Here is a 15,627-nt window from a genome sequence, read left to right as displayed (position 1 = left end):
TTTAAAAAATAAAGAAACAATTAAAAAATACTAGCGAATCAACTGGGGATTGGAACGCATTAATCCATTTTACATTATTTGTAATGGAAAAAAATGATTTGGAGTCCGAACATATTGGTACTCGAACCTCTTTCTGGAACGGATTATATTCGAGTACCAAGGTACCACTGTATCCAGAAGTCTTTGTGATACTGTGCATTAAGTTACTATAGTTGGAAAGTTACTAAAGACTACATTGCTGTATACTATATCATTATGAAATTTCTTAAGCTCATTTCCTGTAATAACAAACTCAGCAGATTAACCTAATAAAGCTAAGTAAAACTTCTTTATAGAACTAATCATAATAAATTACTCATTGTTTTCCATATAATAGGAGAAAACACCCACTAACTCAGACTCAAACACACACAACCTTCATCTCCCCAATTAGTCTGAGTTAGTGGGGGTTTACTGTATTTGAAAAAGCTTAATATATTTATATTATGAAACAATCTCTTGAGTATTTGTTTATTATGTATCTGTGAGTTCCTAATTCTGATAACATTGAAACTGACACAAATGACACAACTGAATTGGAAGACAGTGAATTGGGCTAACTATGAAAACAGAAATTATTTCAAATGTTGTAGCTATAACTTGTAAAATATGATGATTAAGGTATTTATTTCAATTTTTACCTGCTTGTCTCCTTTTGCAAGATGATAAAACTCCAGCCTTAAAAAGAAACCTGGAGATATGTATGTTTTAAAAATAAACCTGAAGTTTAATTGAGGAAATAATACAATATTCCAAAATTATTATACTAGATTTAAGAGAAATAAAACTGACCTGCAAAAATCAAATGTAAAACAAAACCATTTAGAAAATAAATACATCTACAATAGACTGTTTTTATTTTAAAAATAATCTATAGAAGAAACAAAACATGAAGTATTCTGAAAATACAAAAAATAATTTAAAATTTTTAGAATATTTATTTATTTATTTTAAAAAAATTGAGTATTTAAAACATTATTTTAGGAAACTAAATATTACTATCTTTAGACTCCATTTTAAAAAATTTCATTCAATTATTTTAGTCACAATAAATATAAAACAATATCTCATGTTTATATAGCTTTATACATGTTCATCACCATAAAGTGTATATTCATAAATCTTTTTTCTTTGTTATAATGATGTTAAAGTACTAAATTTTCAGATTTTTAAAAATTTTTATCACTATTATGCTGTATAAAATTACTGTCAAGTAATAGTATGTGTAGTTACAAACATGCAAAAACAAAATCAAATGCAAAACCAATAACAAACTCAAAGCAAAAATAATTGCCATTAGTGACAAAATGGAATGCAGATAAATAATATATATTTAAGATTATGTTAAGATCGCATTAGTTTATAAAACTAAACTTTTAATCCTTTTACTATTAAATATATTATTTCAATAACAAACATTCAACCATCAAACACATATACAACTCATTATAAAGAAAGGCTATTATTTACAGTTTCTATTATTTTGTATTTCTCTCTGAATCTCTTAACTAACACTATTTCTTTTAGACTGTCTCCATAATTTATGAAGCTCTCTATCATCTTAAAATTCTCTCAAACACCTTATTTATTCCCATATCCTCTTGCAATGCAGCAAATGAAATTATGAAAAATGCCACATTGTTCACTATATACTAAGGAATGGTAAAGATAAGTTAGAGAAAGTAAATATGAAAATCAATATAAATGCATTTTATTTTAATTGTTTGCTTATTCAAGAGTGTAATAAGTTTAGAATACTCTTCATATAATAAATAAATACTTATCCCAGAAAAAATACAGATGAACAAAAAGTATATATATTTGTGTAAAAACATTATAATTCTTAAATAAAACAATCACAAGTATAAATAAGGCCATTTGTGATATCTAATTCAAAACAATTTTTGTGAACATATCAGACTGCATACAGATAATGACTTATGAAAACATATGCTGTAAAAATACAATTGTTTCTCCAAATGTTTATTACATGTACTGTACAACACAAATTATATTGATTGGTAATTAATATAATTAATATTGTATAAACATACCCAGAAAACAAAATATTTTAAAAAGATGTCCAGTTTTAAATTACCATTGCAATTCTATATCATGTTTATCAAATGAAAAAACTTTGTTTCAAGATTAACTTAAAAAATATCATCCCACAAATATTTTTAATGATAAAATGTCAACAAATTAAGAAAAAAATAAATAAATACTTATTTATAAGTTTAATTAAAAAAAGAATTAACACAGATTTTATAATTGATAAAAATACATTTTCCTATTTCAATTAAGTGTTAGTAAAATAAAAGAGAAAAGAAAATCTAACAAGAATAAAATAAGGATTAAAAATAGACGAAAGAAGTATGCATATTTACTACGACTTCATAGACAAATAATATATTTTAAAAAATTACGAAAAGTATTTAGCAATTAATAATGCAAAGACCGAAATTATGTTTAGTTATGACAACGACCGGCTACTCAATAAATGTACTTTATAATATAGTTATGTAACATTTGTATATATAAAATTTTCTTCCTAACAAACCTAATATCATCACTATAAACTCACATAAATTAGTACCCGATTGCCTCTTGTTCTTGTTTTAATTGTTAGGAGTAAGCACAGAATTGCTCGAGAGAACATATCACGTGGGAATACGCAACAAAAATAGACATACAGGTTTTATTAATTCTAGATTATATGCATTTCGGACAATACGTCCCTCGTCGGTCATCTTTATTTTACACCGATCCGAACAGCAGGAGTCACCTACGGTTTTAAAAGTGGCAATCATTTCATTATAAAAGGGGAAGCGTGGTAAAATTCTATTTATACTTTTTACTGATTGTACTTTATTCATTGTTCTTTATTTTAAATAGGAATTTTAATGTTAATTAGGGGGAGGAAATCTATTAAGTCAAAACTTTTCCTAATTGAAATAATGAAAATTAAAAGTTGATATAATAAATGATATTAATAATATCAAGGAGCAAATTTTGACAGGTATGTTCTTTTACAAAACAAATGAAATTTGATCAATATTTAAACAGTTTTCATCGATGAAAAATATGTTAACTGCATTCAATTTCCCATAGCTTAGTATCATCACTTTGTAACATGCAATAAAATTTTAAAATACACTCCAATTTAAATAAATATGAAGGTAATTTAACTTAAAAGACGTTCAGTTTATTCATTTTTAACTTATTTTTAATTAAAATTATTATATTGTAAGAATATAGAAGAAAATCGTACAATCAATTAACCGAGTTTTAATTAATCAAGTCATTTGCATTAAAAACAAACATGGATTTTCCTAATGATTACTTACGATTACGATGTTCAAATATTCTAACTTTATAGATATATTATCCACATGTAGACAGAAATATTCAATGGCAGCTTAGCCGCATACTTCAAAAACACTAAACTTCACGTCAATAAACATAACTAAATAAAAATAAAAACGTATTCGGTAGAAACACGAATAAGACACAACCGATGTTGCTAACATGGACGACAATCAAAATGGCGCCGACGATAACAGTTCCGCATTTGACGGCGGAAAAAAAAATCAAACATATGTATTAACGTCGAATTCGATTAATTATGAATGTATACGAATCGAGTCCGTACTTTTACCAATGAATTTTAATATTTCGATTAATTATTTTAATTCTCACCTGGACAGCAATGTATTTTGGATATCCATATTCTGTACAGGTGGCCTTCGACCTCACCTGTCGAGATTCGGGAGCGATACTCCCATCTTGTGGGCTTTAAATAATTATTTAATTTTATTTTAAAAAACGTTAAGAAAAAAACGAAAAGTAATTATAATTAATAAATTTCGATAATTTTGAAATTTATTGTTATTTATTTGCATTCGAAATATAATAATTTATTATCGAAAATTATATACAGTACAGTACGAGGATCGTATTGTCAGCTTTTTGTGTTATTCGATTTCTTTTGTTCAGTCGTTATTTAAATGGCACCATTTGTAATTGAATATATTAAATATAAATAATAAAGTCTGCAGTGAAATCGTGCGTGAATTTTTCAAAATGCACGAAATTCTTTGTTAAAGACAATTTGTCATGAAACCGTGATGTTAAATGCTTAAGGAATCGTGATTTTCTTGACTTTTTCTTCTTCGAGTTCAAATTTTTTAAATTTCTCCTTTTAGTTATATAAAATCGGTATTTTCTATCGTTAGATAACTCTAGGAACGTACGAGATTTAATTTCTAACTAGAATTAAATTTTTTTAAAAATATTTTAGTTTATCTGTACTTATTGAAATCTCGGAGATGTCCATCTGTTTGCGTGTCCTTCCAAACAGAAGCTACAATAAAGATTTGCATATCAGCTTAGGGCTTGACATTTTTTAAATGTTATCATTATTTGGGAGGGAGAAGAGCTTGTTGTATGCTATAATTTAGGGCCGCAACAAATCTAGGTCCAGTCTTGCTTATATCACATTTTACGCTTTTAACGAAGACTTGAAAGGACTTGAAAGGATAATAATAATAATAATAATAATAATAAAGGAACATTTTAAGATAATTTTATTAAATATTTTCGGTAGATACTACATTTTCTTATTCTCGAAATATTACTTTTTAACTTTATTGAATTTAAATAAAATAAATAAACACACAAACTAATTATTTTAATTGATTTTAATGGGGCGATACCGCCGAAAACTTTATACGTTATTTAATAAAATTATCTTTGAACTTTCTTATAAAATAATTTGATAATTTAAATTTAAAGCGATTTTAAGTAAAATAATTCAATTTAATAATAAAAATTTTGTAAAATTCTCGTAAATTATGTAGTAAAATACATCGCTGAGCTTCAACCTTAACAATACAGTTCAATACAGCTGCAGTTATTTTCTGTCAGATATTTAGATATTTTTCATAGATCAGAATAGAAAATTTGCACGAAATACTATTGCCGTTGCATTATGTAATTTACATTCATCTTTAAGAATAAATACAAATTACATTTTGCAACACCGGTAGTCATTTATATAAATTACACTTGAAAACAATTCTTTTTAAATTTTAAATATATACGGATTTACGTATTATATTTATACATTTATTTATTTAAAGTTGTTTCGAGTTTTTATTCCAAATTTCATAATATATTTCTGATGGAAAGATATTTAAATCCGGTATAAATTAAGTTTGTAAAAAAGAATATTTAAATATATACTGTGCGTAAGATAGTTTAACGATCAAATATATTAAATAACACGCGTGTTATAGGTAACACTATTTTATTATTATACTATTGATTTGTATGAGTAATAACGTAGCAGAACATAATAATAACCTTCAGGTGTTTTATACTGCAAAAATAATGTATAATACACTAACTTGAAATATTAAAAATACATAAAATTTGTATCTAAAATGTTTCTAATGCGTGGAATAACACTGTACTAAAATTGAAGAAATTGTTTTTGTTAAGCTTAAAACTTAATATTTTTAAAATACCGAAAAAAAAATGATGCGTCGTATAAAGTCAATAGCAGATCCAGGAATCTTTAGAGGGAGAACGTAGAAAGGAAACAATATGCCTTATAAAATATTTTATTACCTGAGGTACCCGAGTAAAGCCAGGTACCTCAGGTAAAAAGCCCAGAATTGGGTGCAGCTGCGCCCTTCACACCCCTCCTAAATCCGCTCCTGTATGAAGCAGCAAGTAATAATACCTTTCGGGGATAATCTGTGCCGATGTCTCTCACCACCCGATGGCCCATTTTGGGTTGAAAAAGGCCCTAAGTACCCACAGGGGCGAAAATAGAAAAGAAAACTAAGTAATGAAATTAAAATAATTTTGATCTTAAAATAAATTAGTTAATGATTTTATTTGTTCCTTCCTCCTTACTTGCATTTTTTCCTTTCAAAATTTGGAACCTGAACTACTGGAGAACCTGAAAGTACAACTAATACACTAATCTAATCGACATAAGTGATTTAAACCTACTGTAAATCATTTATGAAAGCCTTTTAAAGCCTCAAATCTGAGGAACTGTTTTGACTTTGTAACCCAAATTCTTAAAATTTTCCAAATTAGAAGATCAATTGAAAAAATTGAGCAATAAGTATATGTTCTTGCGTGTTATTTATTTTAATTGTTCATTATAATAATAGTCAACTATTATAATGTTTATATAAAATTGTAATAATTCTTCCTTGTAAATATTATCGATTAATACTTAATAATCTTTATAATAAAGTCATCAATTATTAATCGATAACGTCTGAAGGATGAATGCGCTTCGGTTCGATTACTTTAAACAATTAAGTAGCAAATAGTAAATTTAAGGATTAAGTAGTAGCAAATTACTATAATATGATGAACTAAAAGTTCATTAAAAATGTATATATTTAATTAAAATTTAAACGTAAAGAAACTAACGACCTAAATAAATATTTCATAACTTGTTTATTCAAATGACATATACCTTGTGTAACGATTTTTTACGTCAATAATAATTTACTTTATAAGACGTCATTTTCGATTCATTTATTTACACAATAGAATTGAGTAAGTTCATCGAATTCATTTTATTTCTTATTCTTTCAATTATAAAAATATTGGATGATAGAAAAATTAAGTCGAGAGTAAGCGATTTAATTAATTTTTGGAAAATCAACTTGATAAAATATTTTGAAAAACACTGATAAAATATCATGGGATAAGATATAATACAAGGAAAAAATGATAAAGTGAATAATCATTCTTATATTTTTTTAAATGTAAAATTTAAAATCGAATTATTAACAAACTTATTAAGTTCTAAAGGTGTTTCAAGTAAACATTTCAAGTTTGGAATTCGCTTTCGGGCGCAATTTTCAATTTTTTTTTCTTTTTTCATTTATTAAGTGCTATCATTTAGAAGTTGACGACCTTTAGAATCGAATATCTCTGTCACTGCTTATGTAATATGAATGTCTACTAAAGTATTTTTTGATGTTTATCCGTCTTATTTTTATTCCTTCTCTGGATCTCTTATATTTTAATTACTTGTTGAAAATGAGCATTGATAATTTGTGCTTTAAAATGTTTACACTGCGATTAATTAACGAAAGTTATCTATTAATTCTTTATTTTTTTGCTATTATTTCTTCATGTCATATACCGTATGTAGGATAAGCATGTTTACCAGTTTTCCGGGACAGTCCCAGATTTCCAGTTGAAAATCCAGTTGGGATGTTTCCTTACTTCATCAGATGCATTAAGAACAGATTCCAACCGAATTTCCTCTTAAATTATAACATTTAGAATAACTTCCTTGCTTTCAAGTTTAAATCCTTTCATTATCTAAATTGCCAATCATACGCAATATAATGTCCATAATTGAGATGCAAATTTAATATTTATTCAATCTTTCTATAAGTAAATTTTTAATTATTTACTTAGAAAAATAAAGTTTGCTTTATTCAGTTTCTTAAAGTATAAATAATGATATTAGAGAATGTATAAAATATAGCTTATAAACGAAAGAAAAAGAAATAGTAACATAAAAGTGTTCTTGTTCGGAGATGAGCGCTGTTTAGAGGTGTCCGTTGTTGAGAGGTGATCGTTATTAGAGGTTCGACTGTATCTTGTTACGATAACAGAAAAAAACATTTGTATTATTATAAAGTCCTGACTCTTCAATTCAATTTATTAAGTGCAATTTTCATATGAAGATTTCAATCTGGAAAGCTTTTCATTTCATCATAAAATCTCATATCCATCCAGTATCTGAGAAAAATGCCATTTTTTATTTAGTGTTTGAAATAATTCTTTCGAAAGATTTTCTTTGATGTAAAGAATTATTCCTCTATTTGATGTTTCTGATTAATTAATTTATTTGTTTTAATAAATTTTCTTATTATTTTTATCATTTAGTGTGTATAACTTAGTTAAATTATATATATTTGAAACAAAATACAGACGAGTTATAATTACTTTTAGATTAAAGATATTTAACAGTTTTAAACAAATTTTTTTTTTATTCTAAAAATTATTCAGTATATTTTCTTATCAGTTTATTAAATAGAATTTATAATAAGAAGAATGACAATTATTAATGAATATTCCACTTTTAACAAAATTTCAACTCATTATTTAAGTTTTCTGCTATATAACTTTTGTAACAAAATATTTAATTTTAATTTACAAAATACTTTTTAATCTTAAATTAAATATTTAAAATATTGAAGATCATTTATAGTTTAACAAGAATATAAATACTATATAAAATTTGACTTCATGCACAGATATTATGTAATATTAGCTATATTTTAAAATATAAAAGAACAAATTTTCTTAAATTATTATTATTTTTTATAATTTATTGCTTGTTAAAATATATTAAAATCAATAGTGCTGTAATAATTTGTCTATATCCAAACATTAATAAATTTTGAAGTAAAATATTATCTAATTGTAAAATAATCAAGTTTAAAAGAAATGTAAGACTATAAAATGATGGAAAATCTATAGTTTAAAATGGATTTTTTATGGTAAAAAATAATCTACTCAACATTGTCCTAGTTTTAATTTTCTAAATTAAAACTAAAATTCAGTAACCTGACTAAAATAACCTTACTCATCGTATTAATTCTCAGCATAGTAAATTTCTTCTTGTCAGTAGAGACTTAATTAATTTTTCCTAACTCGATTGAATATTATAAATAAATAATCAACTGCAAAGAAAATTCAACTCTGATTTTGTAAAAATTCGATTTAATATACGAAATTTACTTAGAAACGATACTTTACTCGAAAATTTATGTAAGGTAGATGTTGAAGCAACGAGATGGAACTTTGCAAATAATAGAATAATTATTAATATAACGTCATCCCTGTTATTTCAAGATTTACTTTAAATTTCCTGTTCTTTATTTAAATAATTGGAAATATATATATATATATATATTAAAGAATTTGCGGAACAATATGTAAGCAAAATATCAGTTCTATTAAATGTCTGAATTATTTATTTATAAAAGAATTTTATTTTAACAAAACAAATATCTAGAAACAAAAAAAAAGAAAAAATATTTAAAATATAGCAGAAAAATACAATATTTTAGTGTCTACAATAATAAAAATTATTGATTTGCAATGAGTATAGCCATTCTATAATTTTATTCTTTATTAGAATTTTTATCAGAATAAAATATTAAATTAATTTATTAAATTGAATGAATAATAATTTATTTATTACCCATATTATTTATGTATTATTTTTTCAGGGAATTTTCTTATTTTGAGATCTAAATTATTAAGATTTTCTTCGATTTTACATAAGAAACTACCCATTTATTGTTTCCAATATTAGAAATTTAATATTGAATATGTGTGATCAATTATTGAAAATTATCAGAATAAAAGCGTGTAATCAATTAAAGTAAGTTATTGCTGAGAATGATTTACTTTCTTTTCGATCAGAAGATTCTAAGATCGATATCCACGTTATAATTCTGGATTTTTTTTTTAACGATTTGGTTAATGTTACCTTAGGTAGCCAAGATGGCGGCTCGTCTCTAATTCCAGCAAGGAAACAGTGGGACGCACGTTCTAACCAAACCTAATCTATTCTAATAATTTGGTTGATAATAATTATGGTAATTTATTAGAATAGGTTAGGTTTGGTTAGAACGTACGTCCCACTGTTTCCTTGCTGGAATTAGAGACGAGCCGCCATCTTGGCTACCTAAGGTAATATTAACCAAAGATTTTAAGCATAAAATTTTTACTTCTAGGAGTAATTCGTTCATTATGTGTGCAGTTAAAGGGGAAAGAGGTTGCAAAAAGTACATATTGTACAGTACACTAAGGGGATCGAGGTATTGTCTACGTGGTCTACGTGGTATTGTCTAATATATATATATATATATATATATATACTTTTATACAGTCAAACCTATAAACTGACAGGAACGTAAAAAATGGCCGTTGTTTGGAAGTTATTTTGTATGCATTTTTTCTTTTCCGCTGTTATGTATATACATAACAAAGAAAATTATTTTAATCGTTTTAAGTTTGGCCCTCTGGGCCTATTGCAAATCTCTACGTTTTGAGACTCCCTGAACCAAAAAATCAAACATTTCCGGGACATGTATGTGTGTGTGTTTGTGTGTTTCGTTTAATATCTCAGGATAGAGTAAAGATTAAGAAACGAAATTTGGAACGGTAACTTACATATAAGGAGTATTGATGCTATTAAATTTTGGTGATTAAAAGTCCAAGGCACTAGATAGAGTCGAGTGGAGTCGGACTTAATAAAAATCTTACTCGTTATTGCATTTACAGCATTTTTAAAAACTCATTTGCACCCTCAAAATTAAGCCATTTTCCTTTTTATATTAATTAATAATATAAAAGTTATTTTTAAATAAAATCTCATAACAGATAGAGCCACACGTATTTTTTTTTTAACTTTCATCTAGTGACTTTGTGTTTTTTAAACTTAAATACTTTTTTAAAATCAGAATTCAACTTTTAAGTTTTTGTTGCTATTCAAATTTTATATAGTATAATTTAAAATTATCGGACGTTCTAATGGTCTCCTTAAGGCCCTGTTCGAGAACAGAGAAAATTAATAATAGAATATATTTATAGTTTGAAAATTTTTTTTATTATAAAGAAATATTTATAAATCTTATAAACAAATTTTATTTCTGACATTAGCAGGAATAATAAGAAAATCATTGTCAATTTATTGGAGCTATGTTCAATTCTGGAACACAAGATTAGATTCGGGAGCTTAATTAGATAATTATCTCTCCAAATTATTAATATCCTCAATATAAAATAGTGTTTTATTATTTTTTATTAATCAAACTAATACATATTTTTGTATTTTATTATACTGTATTTTATAGCAAACAATAATTATTAATTGTTTATAAATTAAAATGTTTATAGAATATTTAAACGATTGTTTTGATAATGGAAACCGAGAGATGTCAATATAAATATGGTAATTGTTAAAATAAATTGTTTATATATTTTATTAAATTGTCAGATAAACGAAATTATTGTTATTGTTTTCTCAACATGAGTTTGACTTTTGACACAAATATAGACATATTGGACTAAAGTATTAGGTTCTTTATTTATAATTTATAGACCTGTAAATACAGAACAGGCAAAGTTTTAAGTTCCTACAAACATTAACTTTATTGTTGTAGTATTAATGATAAAAACTACTAAGACATTTTTCAAAGTAAAATCAATATTTTGCAATTTATTGTATTCTACTTAAAAATCACAACTTACTCAAGTCACTTTATTATTGAAATGTGTACATCATGATAAACATGATTATCTATGTTCATGATTTAAACTGGAATCACTGGATTCTATGGTTCAGAATAGAGAATATGTGTAACCTTTAACATCACCATATAACAAAATACTCAAATTAAAAGTAACAAGAGGATAAGAGATAGTGCATTAGAATTATAAAAAAAAAGTATCTGCCATAATAATATATAGGTTACAATGTATGAGTGTGTATTATAACTTTTATGAACGAATCTAATATGTATACATTAATATCAAATTTAAAATCTGTAAGTTGTTTTTAGAATACCAGTTTCGGCTATCATTTTCCTATTAAAAGTGAATTTTTTTAAAATATCAAAAGTAAACAATACAGTAAGCTGGGAAAATATGGCAACTTAACTTTATATTATAACTGTACAGTGAACTTACCTAAATGTTTGAACAAAACAAAGTCAAGACAGTATTTTAATAACCTTTAACTACAATACCAGATAGCAGTTTTGTCAAATACAAAGCAAATGTAATGGCAAAAGAGTATGAAATCAAACAATGTCAAAATACAATATTTCTTCAACACCGCATGTCCACGCATAATCATTTTACATTTTACAATTGGAATAAAATTAATAACAATGAATTTCTTTTTATTTCATTACATTACCCCTTGTTTGTTCTGTACTAAATTACAAATCGGTTAAAGATTTGTTTGGTATTTTACCGTTGCTAATTTTTATTTGCAACGGTAGAATAGATTTATAGGACTGTTTGCGGCAAGACTAGCGCGAAATCCACGTGGATTCTATGGTTAAGTGCGTATTGCATATTCATTTTCATTGAGAAATATGATAAGATATTAAAGAAACAATCTTTTAAAAGCAAAAATCACATTATACATTTATATAAATGCCGTGATCAATACTAAAACACATCAAAAATACTAAGGCCACTTTGACCTTTATTAGAGGTTTCTTATCCACTTGTAAAAATGTTTTCAAGTCGTCTCTTCTCTAAATTTTAAATTTTTTTAAATGGAAATATTGTTTCGATAAAGATAGAAAATAATACTAAATGATGAATAACAATTAACAGATTAAAAATTAGCACATTCTCTTCAGTATAATTTGTGCCGTACATCTAGAAAACTGAAATTCGATTTTTTTCTAATTTATTTTTGTATGGATCTCAAATACACGTAATCATTTTATCCTTACTGAAGTATATTTAAATTTCGGTATTGATTTCACGTTGAAATTGTTAAAAAACGCTAATTTTCTGAATTATTCTAATTTTTTTTTTTTATAATTCTAAATATACAAAGTATACAGTCAAACCTCTGAACAACGATCATCGACAGGAACATGAAAAATATCAGGTGTTAGGAATGACCGTTATTTACAGGTTTGGATGAATTTTCCTTCAGAAAAAAGTTCTTGAAAAGAAGGCCTCTGCTTAGATGCGGCCGTCGTTAGGACGTAGCCATTTTTGGAGATGAGTTTGTTATATATTCGAAAATATATTCTAAACCTCCAAGCAGAGATTTTTTGATCGAAGTTATAATAATTATCTCTTAAGTTTGAAAAATTGATTGATAATTTTCCAAATTTCTTGAGAAAAAGCATTCCATTTTCTGTTTCCCTCCCTCTAAAGTTCAGCGATAAAACTAAACTTTAACATTACTATTTAATTAAGACTCAAATTCGAATCAAATATAATCGATTAGAACACATGAATCCATTATAATTCATTAACATTTGTGAAGTTTTTATTTATTTAGCAATTCAAAATTGCGTGCAAGTTTGACTGCAAAACGTTAAGAAGTAAATTACATTCACATATTGGCGGAACATAATGATTTTCCTTTTCAAATTTAAATCATTCCATAATCGGACTCAATTTAATTTGCATATTTATTGTTTAAAAATTTCATTTTTGTTATATATTAGCGTATAAGGAATGGATAACAAAAAATAAGTTCTCATTTTGTTAAATTGATTTTTCTCATATGTAATCAAAAGAATTACAAAGTTTTGTGATATTTATAAAATATTTTACAATAGTTTACAAGGTATTTCATATACACTCAAACCTCTTAACAACGGTCACTAATGGAAATATAAAAAATTGCCGCCGTTTAGAGGTGGCCGTTATGGGAGGTTCGACTGTATATTAAAGTATTAAAATAGAATAATATTAATAATACGCATTTTTAATTATTAAATAAATAAATACAAACTAAACCGAAATCAAATCACCTTATTTTATTTATTAAATTAAAGATAATAAATAAAAATTGGGTTAATGTTTCTTTAAATGCCAAGATGGCGGCTCGTCTCTGATTCCAGCAAGGAAACAATGGACGTTCTAACCTAACCTAACCTATTCTAACAAATTACCATAATTATTAGCAACCAAATTATTAGAATAGGTTAGGTTAGGTTAGGTTAGAACGTGCGTCCCACTGTTTCCTTGCTGAAATCAGAGACGAGTCGCCATCTTGGCACCTACGGTAACATTAATCAAAAATTGTTTAAGTTAAAAAGATTATTTTAAATATTTTGATAAAATTCATTTGTCATTTAAATATTATAAATGCTAATAATATGATAATATGATATATATATATATATATACAGTACTTACTAAAAGAATAGGAAGAATCATGGAAGTACTGTACATATGAATTACAACATTAAATAATAGAAAACAACAATTAGTTATGAAATAAAATACAGTTGTAGTTGAATAAATTAAAAAGAATGATAAAGGTAAATTTCTTCGAAAAAGAAAAACCTATTTTACATTAAAAATAAAAATATTATTCACAAAATAATTATTGGTAGACAATTCCATTATTGTAGTCACTAAAACATTTTTACTATTTAATACTTTTATTTTGTATTAAACTAAAAATAAATAAATAAATTTTATATTTTTGTTGTAGTCAATACAATTCTCTTTAGGTTTAATGAGGAAAATGAGGCATTTATTTCAATATATAAAAATTTTGCGATTATAATTTATTTAAAGTTACATTTATTTATTAATTAATAAATAATAGAATTTAAAAAATTAAGGAAAACAACTCTTTAAAAATAAAAGCCACATTGAACATTCAAATGATTAGCAGAGCTAGCATTTTAAATACACTAAAAAAAGCATTAAAGTAGACTTTTAACTTGAATTTTAGAAAATAAGGAGTAATTTAACCTTTAGAATCCTTTTAGTCGCTTCTAAAATTTCAAAATATTCTTAAAAAATGATCCATTGCGCAAATGTCCGGACATACACGGCTGGATTTACAAATAAGCTTTAAGGCCTCTCTCTGTCCCCATAAAGAAACATTAACGCCTATTATTTAGTATTATTTTATGAAGAACGTATGACCTATTGTATGTCATATTTAGGGCCGCAACACGTTTAAATCCAGCTCATGGTCATTTTAGAATCAAGTACATCAACTCTTTAACCATATTATAAACAATATTTTAGAACATTAGAGACTGTCCATAAATTACGTAACACATATATGGGTGCGTAAGTATGCAGATAATCGTTACAATGCGTTACAGGGGCGCAATGTTTACAAAAACGTTATGTAATGCTACGGTCTCAACTCTAGGGTAACAAAATGATTAATTTTTTAATGAAGTGTTGTATAGCAAAGGTACTGTTTATGTCGCTACTTTGTACATTATATATTTAAACTAATTAATAAAATAATGTAACATTCCTACCCGGTGTTGTGTATTATTCTTAGTACAGTTAAGGATAGGCGTTACGTAATTTATGGATAATCCCTTAATTCTAAACATTTTTTATAATTTGGTTAAAGGTTAAAGTTATTTTAAAGACAAAAATATCGTTATATTCTGTTATACAGACGTATGTAGTTTATGACAGGGGGTTAGAAGGGATTCAGTATCCCCATTGACACAATTTTACCTTCAAAACGTAGTTTTTAAAAACATTTATGTAAAATTTCGTTTTTCGTAATAATTCAATACTAATTTTATTTTAAATATACTAATTTTCGATATTTTTCTATCAAATTTCATTAAAACCTACGTATCAATTCGATATTATTTGTTCAGGCAATTAACCTATGTATGCGTGTGTTTTCAATATTGATTTTTGAAACATCTGAACAGTTTGAAATATAGGACAAAAAAGGATAAATCTACTTAAATATTCGAATATTTAATTATTTATTTCGCTTTTAGTTAAATTATCCTAAATATAGTGAAAATTTTAAATATAATAATC

At 25.6% G+C, this 15,627-nt stretch overlaps 1 protein-coding gene across 4 annotated transcripts in view; it reads right to left on the bottom strand.

Annotated features, from left to right (window-relative positions):
- Positions 1-15,627, bottom strand: part of LOC136982917 (AP-1 complex subunit gamma-1-like) — a 77,465-nt gene that overhangs the window by 59,549 nt on the left and 2,289 nt on the right. Inside the window, exons 1-2 of one of the 4 annotated variants that reach the window (XM_067279485.1) lie at positions 3,739-3,787; positions 3,387-3,505 (exon numbers count right to left, since the gene is read on the bottom strand). The exons of 2 other annotated variants lie outside the window; for them this stretch is intronic. Coding sequence is in view for 1 of the 2 variants with exons in the window: in XM_067279483.1 (XP_067135584.1) it covers positions 3,739-3,767 (29 nt within the window). In the remaining variant the exon portion in view is untranslated. Of the gene's footprint in view, positions 1-3,386; positions 3,506-3,738; positions 3,832-15,627 lie in introns of those variants that run through there. One more of the 4 variants, XM_067279483.1, reaches the window with a different exon arrangement.

The sequence above is a fragment of the Centruroides vittatus genome, unplaced genomic scaffold (genome assembly GCF_030686945.1).
Source record: "Centruroides vittatus isolate TY-2023 unplaced genomic scaffold, ASM3068694v2 contig_874, whole genome shotgun sequence".
Lineage (NCBI taxonomy): Eukaryota > Metazoa > Arthropoda > Arachnida > Scorpiones > Buthidae > Centruroides > Centruroides vittatus.
This window is presented reverse-complemented; position numbering and strand designations above follow the sequence as displayed.